At 35.9% G+C, this 25,231-nt stretch overlaps 1 protein-coding gene across 3 annotated transcripts in view; it reads right to left on the bottom strand.

The window, feature by feature from the left end:
• The window catches only part of XIRP2 (xin actin binding repeat containing 2), a 69,547-nt gene that overhangs the window by 20,999 nt on the left and 23,317 nt on the right, over positions 1-25,231 (bottom strand). For all 3 annotated transcript variants that reach the window (XM_006180694.3, XM_032479617.1, XM_032479618.1), the window contains exon 3: positions 20,012-20,149. In XM_006180694.3, coding sequence (XP_006180756.2) covers positions 20,012-20,149 — 138 coding nt within the window. The remainder of the gene's footprint in view (positions 1-20,011; positions 20,150-25,231) is intronic.

Here is a 25,231-nt window from a genome sequence, read left to right as displayed (position 1 = left end):
CAATGATAGAGTCTTCTGAAAAATAAATTAAATTTCCTCAGTGTATTAGTTTGGTTGTTGTAACAGATTACCACAAATTTAGCATCTTACAGTACTGTAGGTCAGAAGCCTGGAATGGGCCTCACCCTGAATGGGTGTTGGCAGATGTCAGAAGGTATATGTTCCTTTGCCAGCTCTAGGGGAGACTCCATTCCCTTGCTGCTTGAAGTTCTAGAGGCTGGTCATTTTCATTGGCTCATGGCCTCCCTCCTCTATCAAGCTGAGCTTTCTCTCACTCTGACATTTCTGGTTCTCTGTTCTGATCACCTCTTTCACTTTTAAGGACACTTCTGATTACATTGGACTAATCCAGAGAATCCAGGATTATCTCCCTGTCTAAAGGTCAGTGAATTAGCAGCAGTAATTTCATCTGCAACTTGAATTCTTTGCCACGTAACAACGTATTCCTAAATCCTGAGGTTTAGAACATGGACACCTCCAGGAGCCGTTATTCTGCCTACTGCCCTTAGTAAGCAGCAAACGTTAATTAGGCATCTTGTACTCAGTATGACAGAGATGAATCTCAGATAGCAAGTGAAAATCCTTGCTGAAATGTATTTTGTTGTTTGTGAGTCAGATTTTTGTTTTACAGAAAGATATTTCCCTCTTCAAGTTGGGCATCTAGTTTGATGACACATCCAGAGTTCAATGGAAGAATATAATCATTAAATATAACCAATATAAACAAGCCACATTATGCTAGTGTGTATTTCTCCATCTTCACATAGGGAGTTACTTTTTATTTTGGTTAAGTTAGCACAGGAGATTCTGGCTGAATTAGAAGGTTGAAGCTCCTGTTAATTTCAGTGATCCAGCCCTGCTGTTACTATGGCTGTGCTCTGACACAAGTATATGGTTGATTGATTAACTGATCTGATGCAGTAGCTGGCATACTGCCAAAAATCTTAACATCAGAAAATAAGGATACAGACAGATGATTCTCCAAGAACACAGGTATTTAAACTCCTCTGAAGTTGGGAGTCCACTTTGCTCTTGATGTCTACATGACTAACAAATACTGTTTTTGAGATGGGATTTTTTAAAAAGTTGTCCTATTAGGGAATAGTCAAGTGAGTAAAGGTGCATTATTATTATTATTGATCAAATAGGAGCATTAAAGTTTTTTTTTTTTTAACGTGGAGTTAAATAGTGCTAAGCTATCAAACTCTACTCCTCTAAACCAAGAATAAATTCAAAATTAACTCATGAGATCTTGACTTCTGATTCTTATGTTTTTGCTAGTGGACTTGTAGTGTCTAGCATTTTCCCCCTAAGGGTATTTGGTATACAGAGTTAAAGTTCTGATTAACCACGTGGCAGTTAGACATTTGCTTAGAGATAATATAGTATGATCTGATCTTATCACACTTTTCTAGGAAGGAGAATTAAGTAAAAGTTGATACCCTCCCCAAAGTCCTACAGAGAATTGAAACCAAAATATAAGTTTGCCATTTAAAATGTAAATTATATTTCATTGACTGTGTTAATTAACTAGATGGAAGGAATCCTTTCACAATGTATATGCATATGAAATATCACAATGTACACTTTAAATAGTCCATAATTTTTTTAATTGAACCTCAATAAAGTTGAAAAAAATGTAGATTATATTTCATTAAATTGAAGACAAGGTAATTTTTTCCTAAGCAGAATGGGTTTCTAGCCCTAGTCAGTTATCCATATATATCAAATCATATTTATTAACATGCTTGACATGCAGTTTGTGCTAAGGAAAGTTTACTTAATGAATGAATGATTAAAATAGCAAACTTCCATTAATAAATTAACTTCATTCAACCCTCTATTTGCCTGAGAATGTCCTAAAAGTGAGGACAGAACAATAAGCAAAATGTGCCCCTTACTTTCTTAAGAGGGAGTATAGAAAATAAATAATCCATATGCTTTCCTTTGAATGCAAAGAATCCTAATTCCATATAATAAGAAACTTTGCATAATTCAGTTTTACTTCAGGATATCAATAACATTAGGCTGAGGGGAACAGTAACAGTCACTGAAAACCACAGATAGAAAAAATACACAGGTACAGAAAACAACTCTTTCCATTACAACTGTATGACTGTGGCAAGTCTATAGGAATATAATGAGAATATTCTATGGCTTTCTAATGACACATTGAGAAGTAAGAAGTATTGCTTAGACTGACAGTGAAAGAGTAGGGGACAGTGGGAAACTGACCAGTACCCAGATCCTTATTGAAGGGCACTCTCATCATTACTGTAGAATCACGTCTACCTGGAGGCCCAAATGACAAGCTATGGCCCAGAGACCAGCTTCTTTGACCCACTCAATGTTTTTTTAAAGTTTTAAAAATGTTAACATCTACAAAAGTCAAGATTTCTGCCTACTTTTGAAAATTTTGAAGATCTGTCAACACTGGGTTCACATTCCAACAACCAGTGGCTTGCTGGAACAAAGTCATGGCCAATCATTCCAGTTGGGACATATACTTTTCAGTTGGTCACTGTTTCCATTACTTACTAATATTTAACATCAAGTTGACCCTCTTTAAAAAACCTGCCTGGAACCATAGAAATTTGTTTCTGATACTTGCTGCTAATTGTCAGGCTGAAAGAACAGAGTTAGTAACGTGGATTTGTATGTTGAGAAAGACAAATGCAAAATATTGGGATGAGAAAAACAGTAAATAAACTTATTTTGACACATATTTTAAAATAATCATTTTTGGGGGCAAACATTTTATACTTAATGTGTATCTACTTGGGTAAAAATAATCCACGTCTATCATCTCTAAGTATATTTTCTTGTGGGAGATGGCACAACATAAACAGTACAAGGGTACATAAATTTAGTTTAGACTTGTAAAGTTCGTACTTCAGCACTTACGTACTAGTACTAAATAGAACCGTAATTGCTACACTAGTTTGGTATATCAGTGTCAACGCATAATTTTACTGCCCCCTGTTTTCTGCAATTCTCATAAAGTCTGTCTTAAAATATTCCAAGATCTTGTTTCCATTATTTATTGTGTTTCACATTTTGCAACTGGTTTAGTTGGATTTTAAATCTGACTTTCATTCTTCCCAATTGCTGGTGTCTATAGGGTGTAGGGTTAGATAAAACTCTGGATCATCATAATGCTCAGGAAAGAAAAATCAAATCACACAAATAAAATGTAATGAAGAATTCTGGCCAGAACACCACACATAAATTCACAAGAAACAATTCATGACATTGGTACTTAGAAATTAAATTCAAATATGGATCAGGCTGCAAGAAGAAAAATGCAGTTTCATTCATAAGTAGATTAACCAAAGTCAGGAATGGGAGATTTGTACTCACTCTCTCCTTTATACTAGGTGTGCCATAACCTTTGTTAAGTTACTAAATCACACTTAAACTTAAAAAAAAAATCTTATTCATCTATTAAAAGAAAGAAACACAGAGGATACACGTGCTCTAATTTTGGACTCTAAGGGAGAAAATGTGACACAGTCACAAAACAATGTTATAACGTTTGTGTAGCTCACACCAATCTGATGCCAGCTCATAGGTTAGCCAAGTATATCACAAAAGTCTATCACTGATGTGCACGTCTCCTAAGGAGATTCCTCCAGCACAGGAAAGAGTTCACATTCTGCCTACCCAACCTGCCATTGTTACTATCACTACAGGAAGAAAACAGTGTACATTTCTACGAATAAAAATGCAAACTCATTCTAGCAGAATGAGTAAGGAAAGAAAAGGACAGGCTTTTTTTTTTATAGTGATCCACTATTATTGTGACTCTGAGAATTGTACCCAATAGAAAAAACATGGTAAAAGACTGGCAGGATAGCAGATGATAGCTGCCTCACTAGAGTGGAAAAAACAGTTCATGCTCAATGCCAGCAATTTAGCAATTTTACCCATCACTAACCTCATTTTTAATGAAACTAGAAAGGGTTATGATATATTAATATTATTTGCATTTTTGTCAAACAGACAAAAACAATGCCAAAATGTGCTATTTATGTTGGCAAAAATGTAGACTGAGCCAAGGTTTGAAAGAATAATCAGTTCTTTCTTTTAAGTGATAACTATACAGATTTATGATTGATATATTGTGTTTGTCTAGATTTGGAAATGTTCAAATGTAGACATGTTTTCTTTCACCCTGAGTTCTCTCTCTTTATTTTAAAAAAAATTTACTTTAAATTTTTACAGTATAAAAATTGACATTCCCAGGTTATGAGTTTCACAGTAGGCTTTTCCAAATTCACTATACACTTTAGTCTTGGCTCAAAAATTATTTTCTCTTTGAAGCCTTTCCTGACCTTTCCACGCACAGCTAACTATTCCTGCTACTTTTATTGTATTCCTCTATTGTCATACATATCTCTATTACCTGCTGATCACATTTCACAGTCATATTTGATAATATGACCCTCTCCTTTAACTGAACACATGCATCCTCAAATCTCAACATTTAGCTTGTTGGTAGAGAGTAGATGCCCCCCAAAACATCAAGGAGTGAATGCATAGGCAAATAGTCACTCTTTTTTCTAGGAGTGTGAAAATTTTTTGATTTTATACAAATCTAGTTTAAAAATTAAGATTCTATTTTTTCCCTCATGATCCAATGATTTTGTTGTTTGGTATTCTGGCTGACCATCTTTGATACAGAGCATTTCCTAATTGGTAGGTGGCATTACTGAAGCTGATGTGTATAACAACAACATGTCAATTGCTGACAACGTGTGCTCAGAAGAGGCCTCATGATAACACTGCAAGTGATCAGAACATCTAGGAAGAACGTGGGTAGTGCTGTGGTGTTGTAAAGAGTAGTTGGCATCATGAGAGGGAGGACAAGCCTATATCAAGAAACCAAAAAGTACACAAAGGCAACAAACACATACAAAAAGGTAAAGAACCTTTCAAGATCGAAACATTTATTTTCAAGTGGTCTTTTCATAAAAGGATCTTCACAGTGCTAAACAAACTAGTTTGTATATTCTTTTTTTAGTGAATTGTTTTTATTGACTGAGTGGATGAATCTGATGTGCTGCCAAGTGTCATGTACAGATAGCAGTAGAATGCGTTGGGTAGAATTACTGTGACATTCAAAAATTAAGTTGAGATATTTATGATAATAATGAAAGACAATCATTTACTCTTATTTTGACTATCCAAGGGAAAGAAGGATCAAGGCAAATGTAAGTTGTGATTCTTCGTATAATTCAATATATTTAGAAGTGAAGCTTCCAGTTTTACTTGGTTCAGTAGCAGTCCTGCCTAAGGCTGTGAGTGTGACCTAGTTGGACTGTTGGATCCTAAGACTGATGATGCAAAATATCCAGAAAAAAATTAGGGTAATGACTTTTCCCTTCAAATCACTGCATCCCTAAATGTGAGTGATCTTATATAGCTTCACCTATACATATATTTATTATTCAGTCAACAGCTACTGAGCACCAACTCTCTCTATAGCATTTTGCTAGGCATTGTCAGTATTGTTTTAGTGAAAGTTTTATCTACCTATCTACCTCCCTACCTATCAAGCATCTGTCTATTCATCTATCTCTATATCTGTACAATATATAAAATATATACATATATGTTTCATGAAATAAAAATGGCTCTTGAAATTCTCTTGAGAGAAATTTGTAATGTATACACATGCATGAATTATGCAGGTTTGTTGTATAAATCTCTGAGAGAAGTGCAATCATTCAATTAATTTCAACTCTTTCTTGACTCAAAGCAATTATGCTTTGGTCATATTTAGCTATAAAGAGCAAAACTTATCATTTTTAATACAAAATACTCAATTGAAAAGCAGGAATATTTGGCTTCAAAAAGAGGTTTCTGAATAAGTAATGCCATCTTTAACAGCTAAAACTCTGTCCTCTTCTTTCCTCAAAGTGTTATATATAGAGCCATACCCCAGCATCCAAAAATGCTGAAGATTCATAAGAACATATAAAAGATGCACTCTCAGTTGGGTTAAAAAACAAGATAGGTAAAAACACTCAATTTTCAGTAAAAGTTGCTTTCTAGAACTTTTATGTAGATATATGTTACATATGTATATATACACACATATATGCATGTATACAATATTTCAACCTAACATAGATGTAAGGCATCTTAAAACCAAAGAGGTACTAGGATACAAATAATCATAAAAATATAATAAAAGGGGCTAAAACTCAAGAAGCAGTGAAACTGAAAATAAAAAGCTTGCAAAAAGAATGAAAATATTTTTAAAGAAAAAGAAAACTGGGGTAACATGTATTTTATGTTATATATTTAGTGTTAATTAATGCAAACCAAAATGAGAAACAGAAGAATTCCACCTCTTCATTACTACCCCTTCCCACCAATGCCAATTGATTTGTAAGCCCTGCCAATTCTATCTTTATTGAGTCAATGCCCTTTTTACCCTAAAACTTCTGACCCATTTAAGTCTTTTAATTAACCTGCTATTCCAGTAGTCTCCCAATTTGCCTTCTTCCATCTAGCCTTGACCCCCTTTATATCAACCCTATACAGCCAGAAAAATCTTTCTTAAATGCACATCTATTCGTCTTACACCCCTGTTTGTTTCTTCAATGGTTTTTAGTTAGAATAAAGTAAAAATTCTTGATTATGGCATATAATTTTTTCTGTTATCTGGCCTTTGCTTACATCTGTAGCATCATGCCTCAATTATGCCCCACTATGTTCACAAACACATCATGCTATTTTACCTTTTGTATAAGTTGTTCCTTTTTACCTCAAATGTAATTCTATATTTATGAAAAATTATTTCCAGTCTCAGCTGAAGCATTCTTCACTCTTAGGTCCCTCCTGGACCATCCTTCATCCAGAGTCAAGTTCATCACAACCTTCTTGTGTCTCAACAAACCTCATTTATATTTTCTATCATAGAATCTATCATATTTCACTTGAAATTATTTGTTACAGTCTTTCTCTCTCATAGAGTGAGCTTCTTGAAGGTAAAACAATATCATACTCATCACTGAATCTTTTGTGCTTGACCTGTGATGAGGGCTTAATGGTTATCAGCTGAATAAAAAAATATAAGAAACAGACTCTGGAGTCAGCCTTCCTGGATTAAGATCACATTTGCTTCCTTTCTTTGGGCAAGTTACTTAGTTCTTCCATAAGTCCATTTCTTGTCAAGAAAAAAAAAGGGGGGGAGGCGGAGAGGAAATAATAATAGTGCCTGTCTCAGGAGGTTATTGTGAGGAAGTCAGTTAACATATGTGAAAGCCTGGCTCATAAGTGGAACATTAGTATTTGCTATTTTTACTTAACAAATATTCATTGCATATTTTCCCTATGTCACTGTGTCAGCTATTTTCTTAGTAACTCAGGATGCACAGCAAACAGGTAAAAAAAAAAGATTGAATGAAAGTAGATTGTGGATATGTCAATGAATTTTGCCATATATTTTTTCATTATGGAAGTAAGCCCAGAAACTAAAGAAAAAGCAAGTTTAATATGTAAATTTTTTTCCACCAGAGCAGTAATGGATTTGGGGGTTTATTCAAAGGGAAAGAAGCAAGATAGTGCTTATGCATATTACGACCCTTCTAAATCCTTCTGGTCCCTAAGACATGGACATTTCTATAAAGACATGGCCAGAGAGTGGCTTTCTGATTACCTATCCAGATTTTCTCTGGTTCCTCTTTCATGAACTGACACCCAGTGAAGAGTCAGTGAACAGTGATTTAATCTTCTGCTACACAATTCTTCTCACACACTTAACTCTTTCCTAAAAGGCTCTTGTGTGACTCTCACCTAGACTATAATTAAGAACATTAAGATTGGTAATGTACATATCCTTTTATCAGTCACAGCTCCTAATTTCAAGCATCAGACTCTAACCGATTTAAACAGGAAAGGTAATTTGTTAAAGAGACATAGCAGAAATGCATTTTGTGGACTCACCAGGATTCCAGAGAATAAGACTTGGAGGTTTTGTGGCCAGTAATACTTTTGAATCATGCTGCAGAACCTCCCTTGCTGCTGACACTGGACCCACCCACTGCTGAAGCCATCAATATTATAATGATATTGCTTCTAGAATGGCTACTTCTTGAAATTTGATGTCACTAATCTCCTGCCACCAGCCATCACCAAAATGGATTCTGCATTGTCCCTGCTTCTCATGCCATTTTATTACTTCTTTATGCAAAGCCTGAGCTGGAGGTGTCTGATTGGTGCAGTCTAGTTCACAAGCCTGGGTCCTAGGTCCAGGAGAGTAAGTGCTTGGTATTTGCAGCTTCTCCTAGTGGAAGCTGGCTCTGCCTCCTCAGGTGGTGGCATCCTCAAGTACAGAAGGAGGTTCAGATGTCCAGAAGAATGAAAAATGTACATTACCTCTCCTAAGAAAGTATTATTTATAAACACTGAGGTCTTATTAACCAAACAGAAATCAGTTAAAAACACAAGGAAAGGGATGCTGCTCGTTTTTGACAACAGATAACATAGTAGAAATCACCATTCGTGTCTTATGATGAAATTAATCTGGGCTTATTTCTTGGCAATATGTATATTCCACGCGGCATTACAAGTTCCTGTAGGAAGACTTGAAGACAGTACAATTTGCCTGCTAAAAGGGTCATGAAGAGGTCCCATCATACAACCTGCCTCCTTCTTTCACTGTCCCTCTGAGTCTTTTTGGACAACAGTCTTGTTCACTGGGAGGAATACATTTGAAATCCTTATATAAAATCCAAACAGAAGAAAGAAGCACAATAAAACAGATTTGGACCTGATGTAAGCATTTCAAGTTTATCTGTGCAAGCAAGGCATTTCAGGTAATGGTTAATTATGGCTACAGTTAATTATTCTGATTGCTTGGGCTTTCTTCAAAATGAGGAGAACACAAGAAAAATAAAAGTGTAATTTCTTGTAATTTCCCTGGTCCACTGGTCAATATATCTAATAGTAACATGGGGAATGGAAAGAGACTGAAGTGGAGACAGGAATGTTGGGTTATGGGCTGGAGTTTCTCATTAATTTAAGGAGAAGTCAGGTAAGTAAATCACAACTGAAACTTAGAATCCTCATTTGTAATCTGCTGGGATAGAGACTAGGGAAGCACTGAAGGAGACAGAAAAGAGTTACTACTGATTGAGTGGTGTACGTGTCAGGAAATGTACAAGGCCCTTTATACTTTATAACATCTAATTTCTTTAGAATTCTACCATTTTTAAATTCTACATGTTGATTGCACATGGACTTAATCAGTAAAAGGAGTTGAAGGGAAAATGCTGTGCAAGATGTGAAAATTCCAAACATATACCATGAATACAGTGATGAACAAGAATTCCATCAGCCAGCTGTTTTGAATCAATGTTGTTAACACCTAAAAGCAGTAAGTGATGTGCTCAACGTGCACTTAACGGTGTACCAAAGTGCATTTAAAGTAGGGACAAGAAAGATAGTCATTATTTTCAAGTAGCTGAATATGTTGAAGAACTGCACTGAAATGCCTTCAAAGAATCCAAAAATCAATAATCACATGCAGTAATTTTTATTGCATATTAACTTTTAAAGAATCATTTCACCAGAATACCCTTTTCACTAATGTATCAGGTAACTACATAATTTTCTTTATTTATTTTAGGGTTGGTGATTCAGTGAAACATTTCTATCAATAAAATATTGGTCACCAAGTGCAAAGTTTCAAGAAATATAAAAATCAATGTCAGAATTAGAGGGGTCTCAAAATTGAAAAGAGGTTCTTACAAAAAAGGACAAAGAAATATTTGCTTTAAGTAGATGCTTAAATAGTATCATTTTATCTAAAAATATACATCAATAACTAATAAAACTTGAGTGATTTAATGCCTATAGATTTAGAGAAACAAATCAGATGAAATGACACTAAATGACATACTCTTTGATCTGTACTAGATTTCCTCCCAATTGTGCTTATCAATTCCAGTGCACTGGAAAGGACAGAACTGTAGATTCACGACTGAAGATCAAGTTAGTTCCATAAGGATGAGTCAGAGCAGATGAGATTCAAACAGGCTTTGATAAGGAGTGATAGTCTTTAAAACTTACTTCAAGTATAGTGGTCTATGTATGACATAGTAAAAGAGAAATATTTGATCACATATCTCAAAATTATAAGAGAGATTATACTGAGCTTGGGTGCCAAACACAGAACCTACAGTCGTTATACTTAAGTAATTTAACCTGCATTTTGTGTAAAATGATATTGCCTGTCTCATCAGTTTTTTTTATAGGAGGAAATCAACATATTTGCATTTGATTCTGATATAGAAAAAGTAGTTCTGAATGTGTCTATAATTCTTTATATTTTTTTCACACTCCTGCTTCCCCACAAATTATTGCTTTTCTTCTTTCTCTATTTTCTGTATCCCAGACTTGATGGTACACTTTCTCATTATCATAATCCCCTCTCTAGTAATGAAATGCCTGGAAAAAAATAAATATGGGAAGGAAAAGGAATTGAGAGGAAAAAAAGAAAAGTTTTTTGATCCTCCAAAAGAAAAGAAACAAAATATGATCTGGGGGGACTTTGTTGATGTTTTTAGAATAATGATATGAAATGTTTATGATAAAAGGCTCACAAACAGAACCGCAGCCTCAAGTACTAACTTCACTGAAGCTCGCTAAATCCTCCTCAAACATTTCCATACACCATCCAGTGTGATGAAGTGCAGCATCGAAGGAAGGAATTTCAAATGCCCTGGCGGGATGTCTCCAGAAAGCCCTGACATTTACCCAAGAATAAGGAAGATGGACTGTGCACTTGGCTCCCCCTGTTGGTGTCCATCAAGTGGCTGGTACATGATGTGCCCTGTCCTGATGAAGCTGGAAACGAAGGAGCCTCTCAAAGATTTGTTTCTTACCATAATGGGTAGATCAGTCAGGATAGAGAGGGATAAAGAAAAGGCATAAGAACAGGCTGTTAGAAGGAGATGTAATCTTACTCAGGGTTCCAAGATGTTGAGATTTGCAAAGAAGCTGGAAAAAATGAAGAATTTCCTAAACATATTTCTGCAATAAAATGGTACTAAGGACAGAATGCCTCTTTCTTTGCTCAGGACTTGTGTTCTTCCAGTTTCTTTTTTTTAGCATGATAATTCATTTGCAGTTATGCAAACTAATAAATAAACGAACATCCAAAAGAACAGACAAGCTTGACTCAATCCAATCATTTTCGGAGACCCATGAGGATGGGTTTATTTTGAGAAATATCAGACCCAGAAGCAGCAGAAAAAGCTAATAATATCCTCTGATGTCAAGTGCTTACAGAAAACACCCATTTTCATAAGGGTAACTATGTGGAAAAAACATTTTGCAGATTTTACTAAGTTCTGCAAACATCATGATTTGGTAATACTAATGGTGTCTTTTGTTGTTGTAATTTTCCTTGCTCCTCACAAACTAGCAAACTCTCAGAACCTAAAATTCTGTATCTTGCCATTCTGTTTTAAAATTTAACAAGAAAATAAATTTAGTTAGTATATTATAATATTTTGTCTATGTATCTGAGAATTTGACAAAGAGCACATTTATATTTCAAAACTAACAGGAGACTTCAGATTGATGAAGGGGCTATACAAATGTACTTTTTCTACTCCAACTTCTCTAAATAGCTACTCCCTCCCATAAGAGAAGAGATAAAATTTGATTATGTCGAAATATCTGTGTTTTACATCTTTATCAACATCAAAAACTTTCTGAGATCACCCACTGAAGCCCTGAGAACATGAAACACTGTGCTGTGACTTTGTGTCTTTGGGGAAAGGGTCCAGGTGACACTCTCAACCACACCAGGTCCGGTGATAAGAACAATACCATTCCTTTTTTCCTAAAGCAATCCCAATTCCTTTTATTTTAAAGGAGTGAGGGGTACATTTGTAAGTGCACTTGTCTTCTGTAAAGGAAACTGAACCTGGGTTCTATAAGAACAAATAGGTTTATGGAGATAGAAAACTTACAGTACCATTAAGAAGAGGCACTATGGTAGTAATACTCCAATAACTGGGGAAATGTTGCTCCTACAAATTTTATTTTGGAGCACAAATAAGATGAATTGCAGAAAGAAAGGCAACCCATTCAAGATTTTTTTGGAAGCACTGAATCTGAGTTTGCAACTCAGTCTTCCTTACGACTGTCTGTACTATCCACTGAGGCCCTGACTGCCTGAGAAACAATGCCAGGGCTGCCTTCATATGGTAATGTCTCTAAACCCTCCAAGCCACAGGCAGATTAGTTTGTTTGCTTATTTTTAGCACAGTAAAGGAATCCAGGCAGAATGTATGTACTGGATGGATGACACTGTTTCATCAAGAAGACAGTTTCCACAAAAGACCCAGGAAAATGCTTTGCTAATATCTGCACACTGTGGGGTTGCAATGCGTTTCCCTTTATAAGGATGCACTGGGATGGCCTACAGTGCTGCCCCAGGGGAGAGAGGAGTGAATCTCTCTACATCAGCATATACCAGCAGACGCTGCAAAAGAAGCTGAAATTGGAAGTTGCAAAGGGACCATGACTGAGACTTCATGGTCACGCCTCAGCAGACAGTTAGCAATTACCATCAAATTCATCTGGGGACAGCAGAAGTTGAGAGTTACAGTGCGGGGCTCTAAAGTAATGTGATTAATGCCAGTAGATCACAGAGGACGGTCTCACTGTGCTTTATGTGCACACCTGGTATCCCAGGGGGAGTCTACATATTAGTTGCCTAAGGAGCCAAACGTCTATGAGCATGTGACTACATGATTTCATAAGGTTTATCACTTTATAATCAAGTCTGATGTCTTTCAGAAATTATTTGTACAGAAATGTCAAAGGTACAAACCCAAGAAACATTAAGTATACAGATTGTATAATCCTATGAAATTAAAGTTTTCAATGAAAGATGGCAATATTAATAAGTTAAACAGTTAAATCTGTTTTAATTCATTATTAGCATATCTGTGTAGCCTAAGGTAATAAATCATTTTTAGTTTATTTTTATTTTAATTGGTTTATTTTAAACGTTTTGATATATCTTTCTTGAGTTCATTTCTATCATTCCATTACTTAGTTTTTTTTAATATTCAAATATCTTTGTAAATCTGCAAAAAAACCCCACTACTTTAATACTGCCTGCCATTAACAAAGTAGTTAGTTGGGCTTGGGGAGAACCAGTAAATTGATTGTTTGGCTGATTGACATTTATTATATTCACCATGATTTCATTAAGCCCTTGCTTTCTCGGTTCTCTGCAGTCCTTGTTCTATTCTTTGACTGCAGTAGGCATCTCAGGAGAAATGTCGATAGAAACAGAAGGGCCTGGCTTCAGTGTGAGGAATGAGGCAGAGGAGAAGCCTCAGATGAGAAACTAAATGGGGAGTGGTCATCTCTGGGATAACAAATCCTGGCTCAGGTTTGCCCTGCCATGTTCATTCCTGCACGTTAGAATCCTCTGTGGAGCTATAAAATCCCCTGATCCCTGACCACAAGCCAGAATAATGCAATCAGAATTACTTGGGCTGTCCACGGAGTTCCAGTGTACCACCAGAGTCGAGGGCTACCTTCCTGAGGGCCTGGGTGACTTAGGTGACAAGAGCTCCCACTGAGATTTCATGTCCCTGCCTAACAGGGGGAGCATTTCAATTCCAAATCCTAATCCAGACAGAGAAAAGGTAGGAGGAGACATGTCGGGGGCTCTGAAAAGGTCTTGCTTCAGGTCTTGAGTGATGTGGAAACTGGCAGACAGAGGCTGAAACCCACTACCACTACATTCCTGTATCCCAACCCAGGGAAACCTGAGGTAGAGTCATGTAGTAGGGGCTTCATAAGGACTATGGGGTGCATTTCCAGACAAACTAGGCCCATGCAGGCCTTATGCAAGCAAGGGAAGAATCAGTGGTTTGTTGGGGCAGGTAGAAGAGGGCTTTCTTTCCTTTCATCATGAGAAATACATTTTCACAATTTAGTTTGTGTTTTCGCTTTTGTTTTCCTCATAGTTGGGAAAAGCAGTACTAAACACAGTTAACTGACTTCACATCTTGAGCAAGGATTTTTTTTTTTAACCAAATATAATTATTTTCCATTCAGTTTCTGTAGAAAAAAGTATGGGGTTCTGCCAAGACCTACAGAACTATAGGAAGGTGGATACGGGGAAGAAGACAGGAGACACAGACTGAGTAGCAGGAGGTCTCCAGTTGCAAAGTATGTACAGGGCTGTTAATTTGAAACCAATCTTTAACTACCTAATGAGCTCCTGGGAAATGATTCTGTCTCTTGGGGCAAAGATCCAAAAAGAAAGGCAAGGTGTGAGGCACAGAACAGTGCCATCCTTCTTTGTCACTTTACATATGCATAAAATGTTTATGAATTGCATTCTACTTTGGGAATAATTACCACTGTATTATGCTTTAGTGGCAGTACTACTAATGACAATAGCAGGTGCTTAGTGAACAGCTAATGTCCACCAGGCGTTCTAGTAAGAGTTTTACATGAACCATCTCATTTTATTCTTAACACATGCCTGTTACTTCATCCTTGCTTTACAGAAGAGGTTAGGTGGTTAACTCAGGGGACTATAAACCTGGCTGTCTTGACTGTGGAGCCAGCAAGCCTAACCATTACTTGAAACTGCCTCATTTGGGGTGGGGTTACTTTGTGCTATAGTAATCATTTTAAAACCATGTATACAACTAAAAGACAACACAAGACACTTTTGGCTGCACCCTTGTGTGCTGATAGAGATCTAGATTAGGCTGGGGTTGTTAATTAGAACCTACGCCCTTGAAAAATTATGTATGTGGCAGAAAGCTAAAGGCAGATTTAAAACATTTATATGAGAAATGCTTTGCCATGTGGACATTTAGCTGCTAAAATATGTTTAGTTTGCTAGAAAATAATTACAGGTCACCTTTAAAGAGTCTAAAACACACAGATGTCAGATCATGTCTGTCACAAACTGTCAAAAACGTTTTGTATCAACCTAAAATTGTCCAGAGATTGTTCCAAATCCACACAGTCTTCTAAAGTGCTCATGTTTACATGAGGATTTCTGCAACAGCAGATGTATGTGGAAAGATACATGCTGTCTTGCAGCTCCCTACTGGTCCACATCACACTTGGTGGCAGGGAGCAAAGGTCAGGAATACTTTAGTTTCTTGACGTAGAGTCAGTGCCCCATTTTCACGTGAAAGCAATTACCTATTTACCAGACTTTTAGAGCTCCACCTGCTCCTCCCTACTTAAGTGACTTAAAAAGAAAAAAAATAAGCAACTCCAGAAAAAAGGAAGCTTCCGGGATGCCACAATTAATACACAAAGAGCTACTCAGTACTGCGTAGATACTAGATAAAGAAAACGAAGAAGAAATAAGCATGAGAGGATGAAAATCAAACCCTGAATGTAAGAATATGGTACAAAGAAGGAACGTCTTAAGGCTGCTAATGGGTCCGAGGTTTGTTTGTTGGAGGAATGGAAATGTTCTAAAATTAGATTGTGGTGATTGCACAATTTTGGGAAATATATCAAATAGCCATTGAATTGTACACTTAAAATGGGTGAATTTTATGGTATGCAAATTATCTCAATAAAGCTGTAAAAAAAAGAAGAAAAAGAGGAAGAAATCCTTAAACAACAACAACAAAAAACAATCCAGAAACCATAGAATGGGCAAGTGAAAATGAACTCTGAAAGGAGATAATGGCAGTTTCATACCCAAAACACAGTTATCCTAATACCTCCTCCGGCATACATCAAGAAACCCTTTCAAGGATGGGGCATGAGTTACTGAAAATGTCTTTCCCAAATGGGGCCTGTTATAGTGAGTGGATTAAAAATATCCCTTGTTAAGTGGTCCTTTCCATTCTAGCATTAAGAACCTACTGATTTTCACTGGAATAGAACACAGAACTCAATCTTAAGACAAAAATCAGAAACAGTGCTTATGTGATATTTCTAACCTAAATATCATTAGAACATAGGCTGAATGGCTTCTCATCCTTTCAAGAGGGTTGGATTTCATTCATATCTCCAGGAATCAGCAATGGGTGTTTTGAAAAGCAGAATCTAAATGGGTGATATTAAAAAAGGTTACTGTTAGCTACTAGAGTCACCTAATAAAGTTTTCCCCACCACATGCTTCTAAGAAGCTGCACCCTCTCCCCACACCTCCTTCCTCCAGGGGCCCTGGTTTTTCAGAGCGGCTTCTTTTTCTGATTTACATAAGGAGACTCCACAGGCTAGCAGTGAGCTGCTGACTGGTAGACAGGCAGAAACATAAAGATGGCAAGTCTAGGACACATAAACAGGACATAATTCCATGTTTAAATGTCTAGCATAAATGAATGTTCCTATATCTTGTACCTCCTTTTTTCCCTCTAGGTATAAAATAATCAATCAGCAGACAGAGTAACCTTTAACCTCGGAGACAGCTTAATTTTCAAAATCTGTTTAGTTCCATTGTTGATCTCCCAGACAAACTGTTTCCAAATAGCTAATTGCCCTGAAACATCTGACTTCAATACATTAGGAAGGAAAAAGACAGATTGGACTTAATTATTGTACCTTATGAAATTATTACTAATGGTGACATTAAATATCATCAGAAATCTAGACAAATGTTCTTTCTTATAACTCTAATTAAACTTGATTTCCAAGTTAATACTAGTTTTTATATGTCAGGAAAAGAAATATTTTTCTGGCCAGGGGCAGACTTAGCAGAGAGATAAATCTCAAGTATTTTCAACTAGCAAAGAAACCAAAAACACTGCTAGAGCCGACAACAGTTTAGGTGAGACAGAATTAACTGTCTGTGTACCATTAAATGTTTTATCCTCAATCTCTGCTGATAAAAGACGTGATTCTAAGAATGCATTTAGATAGCTTTAAAAGTTTAAGTGAATATCTAAGGCACGATTTTTCTACGTCTTCCTCTCAGTAACCAAACTTGACATGTATTTCAAAGTTCTGTTTAGGATTATAAGTTTATCATTTGATTTTCTAAGATACAGATGGCTTTTTTCTTTCCTTTTCTCACAGACTTCTGCATACAGTTCAATAATGGTATTTACTAGTTTATTCCTGCACATATTTCCTTTATATTTTATTTATACTGCACTGCATTATGACTTAGATTTAGTCATTCCTCATGGAATTTCGGGGTATTATTAGTACGTCTAAAGGTAGATAATGAAAATGAAGTTCAGAGAGGTCACTGCAGGCCCAGAGTCATGCAGACTTTTAGTGCATAGGTTTTCGTTTTTTTTTTTTTTTAACTACTCTCACACACTTTAGTATTTCCTGTTCATAGAGCAGGAACTACAGCTTATAATAATAAACTAGATTTGCAAGGAGCTTCTAGTGAATATGTATTTGTTGATTTGGTTATCTTTGTTTTTACCCAACATCCATTCATCCTTTGTTTATAAGGGTATGCTGAGAACTTCCACTTAGGTAAACAGGGATAGAGGCCTCAGCCAATCAGCATCCTCTGGCTACAGCAATTTAGTTTTAAGAGGAGAATGTATATTCCATTCAGAGCCAATTAAATGCGGTAAGGCTTTTTCCTGGGACTTCTGGGAAAAAAAGATTCTTACTCTTTCTCTGCATCTTTTTTACTCCTTTCTGGGGAAAACCTGGGTGAGAATGGGACCAGCTCAGAGGAAGTGAGGCTGAGAGGCAAAAAAAAAGAAAAAATATGATCAAGGAGAAACTCAGTTTTTTAAGCAAAGACTTGTGAAGTGCTTACAATGGGCCAGGCACAGTCTTAAGCACTGTACAGAAACAGCCCATTTAATCCTTTTAACAAGCCTATGAGGTGGGTGTTATTGTAATCTTGACTTTATAATTGAGGCCGCTGATGCACAGGGAAGTTAAGAAACTTGCTTAATGTCACACAGCTAATAAGTGAAGGAGCAGGGATTTGGACCCAAGTGATCTTGCTCCATCCCAGTGCTCTTAGCCATTGTGCTAGAGATATACTTTGAGCCCTTAATTACAATGATGGTAAGGCAATACATGCTTAACAATGGGTTCTCAAAAACAAAACAAAACAAAACAAAAAAAACACAGGAAAGAGGGAAGGAAGAGAAAAAAAGAAGGAAGGAAGAAAGGAAGGAAATACATTTCTGATTTGCTGCATTTAGCATATCCCCTTGTCATAATTATCCTTAATGTGGCTGATTTCAATCTTTTAACATGACATTATCCAGTTCCAAATTCTTACAAATTTAAGAATCGAAGAGTTGGTACAAGCCAGTAGCTCTAGTACACCCTGGAGCTTACATTCAAACCTTCCTTCCACAAGGCTGCATTTTTATGAATCTGTAATGTTCCCTCTGGTTTAAGACACTTGTGGTTGTGTTTTCGGTCTTTTGCCATATTAAAGAGTCCTAATTTATACCAAGTTTCACAGATGATGAAATCCTTTCACCGAAATTGCTGTTTGTCATATTTGACCACCACAATCACTTCCTGAGGCTGACAAGTCATTCATCAGTTTCCCTAACTTAACTCAACAGAAACTGAGACTTGAGGAGGTTATAAATTTGGACTATATAGTACCGGCTACATAATTTGCCAGACCCAGTGTTAAACGAAAATGTAGGGTCCCTTGTTCTAAAATTTTTAGGAATTTCAAGATGATAGCAGAGAATGAAACTAAGTGCAGGGCCCTTCTAAGCATGGGGCCCTGTGCAACTGCCCGGCCACATACCCAGGAAAGTAGCCTTGAGTCTATGTCACCCAGCTGGTAAGTGACAGAGGTGGTGTGTGAACTCAGACCTACAAGTCCTATAGGGTTTACACCCTATCACATTTCTTCTCTGCAAAATAAAGGATCTGTAAATACTTTACCTATACTTCTGTGTAAGAGTTATTTAAATTATTAATGATAACTCTATATTGTATTGTTGATCAATTTCAAGCAAACACACACATTGATTCACTTAGACTCCTTTGTTGCAAAAGCTATATATTAGATCACAAGTATATCCAATCCTAATTTATTTACATGACATTTAGGCAAAATTAAAAGAAATCTTACTGTTAAATTACTGAGCTATCTATATTGCACATTTTGTACTTTTCAGACAAAGCCAGAAAAAGAAAACAAATACTATTTCACATGTCACATTTTTAATCACTGTCTGATATGCCTCCCCCTACCATACACAATCACTTGCCTTAATTTTTAAAACTTAGGCAACTCTAGATATTCTAGGGATTTTTCTGAAAAACAAAAAAACAAAAAAACCCACTTTTCTCTTCTGCTACAAAATTTCAGAAATACCCTGATTACTTTCTTCCTCATTGAAAACATGGTCCTAAGTACAGCTGTTTACAGTGCAATTACTATTTTTCAAAGTGCCAGGCTCAGTCTAATGAGTTTTATTACTTAGATTTTCACATTCAAAAATCATTACTACCCATGACAATATTTGGTGATATATGATAATGGTGTAATGAAATGGGAAAAAAACTTATATAAGATAGCATTTAGGAGTTGCATTATGAAGTTTTATATAACATCTGCGTTCTACTGCTCAATTTTTGATGATTTTAAAGAAAACAGAAAACTCACCACAATAAGCAGCTGAATAATGCTTCCAATTTAATTTATACAAACAACCTGAATAGTTTATCATGAAAGATAACCGAAAGGTAGAGGCTCAGTATTTACATTGTTCTCAACATTTCTATTTACCTGTCGACTAACTGAGGCTATTTAATTTTAATTCATGTATGAGACATTTGAAGCTGAGAGGGAAAATATTCCAGTATGATTCCTTTAAAAACATGGCAAAATGCTCCAAATAAGTAAATCAATACACTGATATACTTTAAAGATGATTTTCTAAAACATTTTAAAATTACCATTCTTGTTAATGAGTAGTGAAAGTAAATAAACCGCTAAGAGGGCAGGGGTGTGTGTTTTATGTTAGCACCGAAATGAGAGCATTGCAACCAGATGTGATTTATCCTTTACCGACAGTAGTGTTACCTGCTCAGATCTGTTCTGGTGCTGGTATTGGTGCTGGGAAAAAGTATCATAGGAAGAAGCAATTTTGTCCTTCTCAAATTGTTTCTTCACTCTGGCCAGACCACCAGGCACTGTGCACATTTCTGACTCCTCCATCATCTAAGACAAATCAAGGAAAAGGAAAATTCAGCTTTACATCTACTCACAATGGGATTCTCAAGCTATTTGTTTAAAAATAGTTGACAATTATTAATGGGTGGCATGAAAAAGATATTAACACACATGATTATTTCGGTAGGTCCTTATTACTGAAAACCTTAATAAAAATAATCTCTCCATGTTGTTTTCTCATGTATCAGTCTTTTGATATAAAGTCAGGAGGATCTTCAAAATACTGAGCTAATTTTCCTTATCCAATAGATTTTGATGTCTGGAGATTAGACCTATTAGAATGTATTTATCTCATAATACACAGACTAGCAGAAATTAGAATAATGGTTTCAATTTAATCCACAATAAAGTTGTCAATAATATTCCAAATGTCTATATAGGTACCACACATTATTAAGAATATTAAAAACATTTGACTCATTCCAAAATGTATTTAAGTTGTTAAGGATTAACAAAATAGCTTTGGAGCTATTTTTTGGGAGTACTATTTTTAACAATATGCAAAAATAGTAATATTAGTAAAAATAACAATGATTTAATAAACAGTGCTTAGTGATTTTCTATGTGTTTACATATATTTTGTCACTTGATGTTTCTCCATATTTTGTGAGATATGGACAATCATCATCCTCATTTTAAAATGCGGAATCGAGGTTTGGGGAATTAAGTCAGCTTGTTAAGTTCTCACAGCTAGGCTGTGAGTGTAGGAACTGGAATTTAAACCCATATCTGTCTGTCTTTTTTTTTTTTAATTAAAAAAAACTTACTGAAGTATAGTCAGTTTACAATGTTGTGTCAATTTCTGGTGTACACCATAATGTTTCTGTCATACATATATATACAAATATTCCTTTTCATATTCTTTTTCCTTACAGGTTACTATAAGATATTGAATATAGTTCTCTGTGCTATACAGTAGAGACTTGTTGTGTATCTATTTTATGTATAGTAGTTAGTATCTGCAAATCTCGAACTCCCAACTTACTCCTTCCCAACCCTTTCTCCCTCTGGTAACCATAAGTTTGTTTTCTATGTCAGGGAGTCTGCTTCTGTTTTGTAAATAAGTTCATTTGCGTCTTTTTTTTTTTTTTTTAGATTCCACATATGCATGATATCATATGGTATTTTTCTTATCTGTCTGTCTTAATCACAGCTGTCTGTCTTATCACTAGCTCTAAAAAATAGGCAGAAAAACAGCTACTCCAGGATTGGCATACCCTAGGACTCAGCTCTCAACATAAGTATGAGAGAATCAGGAGGGTCTAAATTTAGAAGGGTTCTGGACCAACATTGGTGTTTTGCAAATGAGAAAACCTAATCAGTAGGTATCATTTTGAACAACCTGAACAACTTGGAGGAGTCTCGTCAGACGTTATGCTCCTGTGGGAAGTGCAGTAACTCGAAGGCTTTGATTTTGATGATTTAGCACACTCCCTAGCCCAGCAGGCACTCAAGCCCAGATGGGATGACGACTGTCAAGCAAACAGGCCCCAGGCCAACCTACTTTCCTCCAGGAAGCTTCCAGGTCCACATGAAACTGGGAGGAGACTCAGTGACACCTCATACACAGGAGGTCTCCTGAGGTCTGACCCAGTCCTGACATTACCCTGGAAGCCTTGAGACCTGAAGGTAACTGCATGCCCGTGAGCTGAGGTTCTTATACCCTGAACTGTGGACTCATGGGATCCTCAAACCTTTACCCAAGTATATAGTTTCTCAAACGAATACTAAAAATGCAACTACCATATTGGGGTTTTCCATACTTAAAAATATTGGAGATGGAATTAATATTCAGGATTATCTGAATTACTAGCAAATACTCAAGTGATTGCTTTTTCAAGTTCATAACCTTTCCCCAATTACAGGGACTGTCAAATATTTAAGTATATGCACGTTGGCTCTGTGGGAAGAGAGGATATATTCTATCAGATTCTGCAACGACTTCAGATATATGTCCTGGTCAATTATTGTTGTTTGATACATGTGAAAGTCATAAGAAAGTATGGCATCTGTCTTGAAATTTAAGATGAAGAAAGGGAAGGGTGAATTAAGGCTACAATATTTCTTTTACCTCTTCTGCCATTTAATTTACATAAATGGCCTTTTTAATTAATCACATATAGATAAAATATAAATATTAAATTTAGAAATTAAGGCAAATTTTGTTAAGAACCCTATTCTTTCCAACAACTATAAACAATGTCCAAATCATGTGCAAAATAATCTGGTAAGCGTCATTAATTATGCTAATGAATACTTTCCCAGTATGTGCATTTGCACAAAAATACCAGTTCCTGTACTGAACAAGTTGCCTCATCTCCTAAATAAATTTGAAAAACAGCTATATCCATTCCTTTCCTTTAGCACTGTGCTTTGGAATCAAATCATATTACACATGCAAAAACACACACAGTGGATTATTTTTACTACTAGTGTGACCAATACCCCAGTACTCCTGGTATTATTATTATACTGTTAGACTCTGCTCACCTACCTAAGGGAGAAAGTCTTTTGAGCTGTCGTTTAGTGGTGGTGAGAAGGTTTCCTTAATCAGCTCAGCTTGTAAATGAAGTTTCGCACATGTAAGATGGGAGGACTTACTTAAGGAGCAGCTGGTGGCAATATACCTTAAATTGCTTTGTGTTGAACATTTTAAAATGTTTATCCTTATTCTATTTTCTTATTCTTGGACTCAGAAATAAGATTTGGAATCTAATGGGTGTACAAATAATGATTATTTTATTAACAATTTAATTTAAATACCTTACACAGAAACTACCTAATGTTATTTTAATAATACATGCAGTTAAATACCTAACACTTAAACCTAGATAAATATATTACGTACAAAATCATCCACTTCCTTTGCAAAGAACTGTTCTTGTGTTCTAGGGCATAACAGAAACAAGATAACTTGGGGAGTTGAACAGATAGTGATTCTAATCCCACCTCTCACACTTAAAATCTTGGGCTAAAGTTCCTGAACCTCAGTTTTCTTTCTTCTAAATTGAGACTAGCAATATATTTCTCACAGATTTCTTGCAAGTGTTAAAAAGATAAAGGAAATAAAATTGCACAGCGTAGAATCTGTTCTTAGTTGGTTGCTTAACAAATGTTACATCCCCCTTATCCTCTAGGGGGCTCTGCAGGTCACTGCCTTTTCATAGGCAAGTCTGTTTTTGTTTGTTTGTTTGTTTGTTTTTTTAGATTCAACAAAATGCCATATGGCTGAGTCTAGGACAAAGAAAAACTGATCACAGTTAGCTATCTCAATGTGATAGAAATAGAAAATATTATAATCAGTTTGGGGCCGAATCAGTGACTATCAAATTTTGCACAGAAAATAATTGGTTTAATTGTGTTGACAGAAATTTGGTTATAAGTGGTTTCCATGATTTTTTGATAGAACAAACATTTGATGCAACTCCAAATAAGGCAGTTATTTTGCTTTACTCTCTATATTTACCAGGATTTCTCTGAGATGATATAAGTGCTCGTTTTTCTCACACTATTAGCTTAGGACCAAACCAAATAGTAGAGCTTTTTTTTTTTTTTTTTGCTGAAGATGTTTTCTTGTATCAGAGGAGGCAGGTGAATATAGTTAAAAGAGTACTGGATTCAAGAGCTTAGGATTTAGTCTGGCTTTGTCACTGTCTAATTGCATGATCTCTCATAAATCACTTCCTCTCAGTTTGTTTTGTCTGTAAATGGGCAGGAAAGAGAAGAATTATTAAATTACCTATGTGTAGAATTTCTTCAGAATAGAATTAACATGAAAAATTTTTGTATTAAATAGTGGAATAATTTAGTTTCCTTATGTGCCCAATGTAAACATTCTCCATTTAGCACATTATAAATACAAATCATGTTTTATACAAATTTGTTTTATGGTATATTATTCTAATGCCTGGGAAGATAAAAGCCTTCCTAAATAAAAGATTGTTTACCAAATAACCAGTCTTTGACTAGGTATTTTCAAAATCAGCTCATTTCCCCAAGAATCATTTCTCCAATTCTGAACACTAATTTGTAGTAAAGTTCCTCAGTGGTCCAGCAGGGGGTGCTATGTAAGAAGACTGGCAGGAGGCGCTGGAGGGAGACTGTTGTGGATGTGCTCTAGCTACTTAAGTCATTCCTGTACATTCATTCAAAATCTCTGCTGCATCTAAAATATATTTTAATGACTGTGAAAACTTAAATGTCATCTAGAATTGCAATATTGTTAATGAGTTTGGCACAGTCTTGTCTCTGAATAATTTGTAAAGGAAAATGTTCAGTTATTTTAGAATGCTACCCTTCTTGGCTCTTCCCTCTCCCTCTCTCTTTCTCTTTTGTTTAAAAGAACAACTTTGCTAATTTGGAGATTATAATTATAAAAGAATATCCCTACATTCCATTAAGCTACAAAGCTGCTACTAATAAAATGACTTATCATATCCTGTGGCTTGAAGGCCACAGAATATGGAACCCAACAAATTCTTTTCAATGTGACTTTATTATGCGTTGGCTCTAAAAATCGGTGGTCTTACTGAATCTCGCTGTTTCCTATAATCATAATTGGTTTAGCAGAGTGCCTACATTGCTAATCTCCCTCATTTCTATGTTGATTAAGCTACTCCTAATGGATTTAGTGCATACAGAGAAACGAGAAAAGCAAAAGAAATTATACTGCCAGTGAATTCAAATGAACGATACACAAGACCAAGGAGGGCGGCATGCAGACCCACATGATTAAAATTTAAAATTAATTCCCAACCTTTCCGAGGAGGAGAGCTATATGTTAAATGATAATGATGGCAATAATAACACATTTATTCAGTGCCTTATAGCTTACACATAATTATCTCTTTGACTCTTCACGGAGACCCTCTGCAGTAGATGGTTATTCCCATTTTTCAGTTAAGGAGACTGAAGTTCAGAGAGGGGTTAAGGCAGTAGCCCAAGTTCACACAACTATAAGTAACAGAGCTGAAGCTTAAGTTCAGATCTTCTGAATCTGATATACACTGTTTGTGTGTGTGTGTTTTCTACTTTATCCCACTGTCCAGTAGTGTTCTTAATAGCAATGTA

This window comes from Camelus ferus, chromosome 5, assembly GCF_009834535.1.
Source record: "Camelus ferus isolate YT-003-E chromosome 5, BCGSAC_Cfer_1.0, whole genome shotgun sequence".
Lineage (NCBI taxonomy): Eukaryota > Metazoa > Chordata > Mammalia > Artiodactyla > Camelidae > Camelus > Camelus ferus.
The sequence above is the reverse complement of the archived record's forward strand: the minus strand, read 5'-3'. Positions and strand labels throughout refer to the sequence as shown.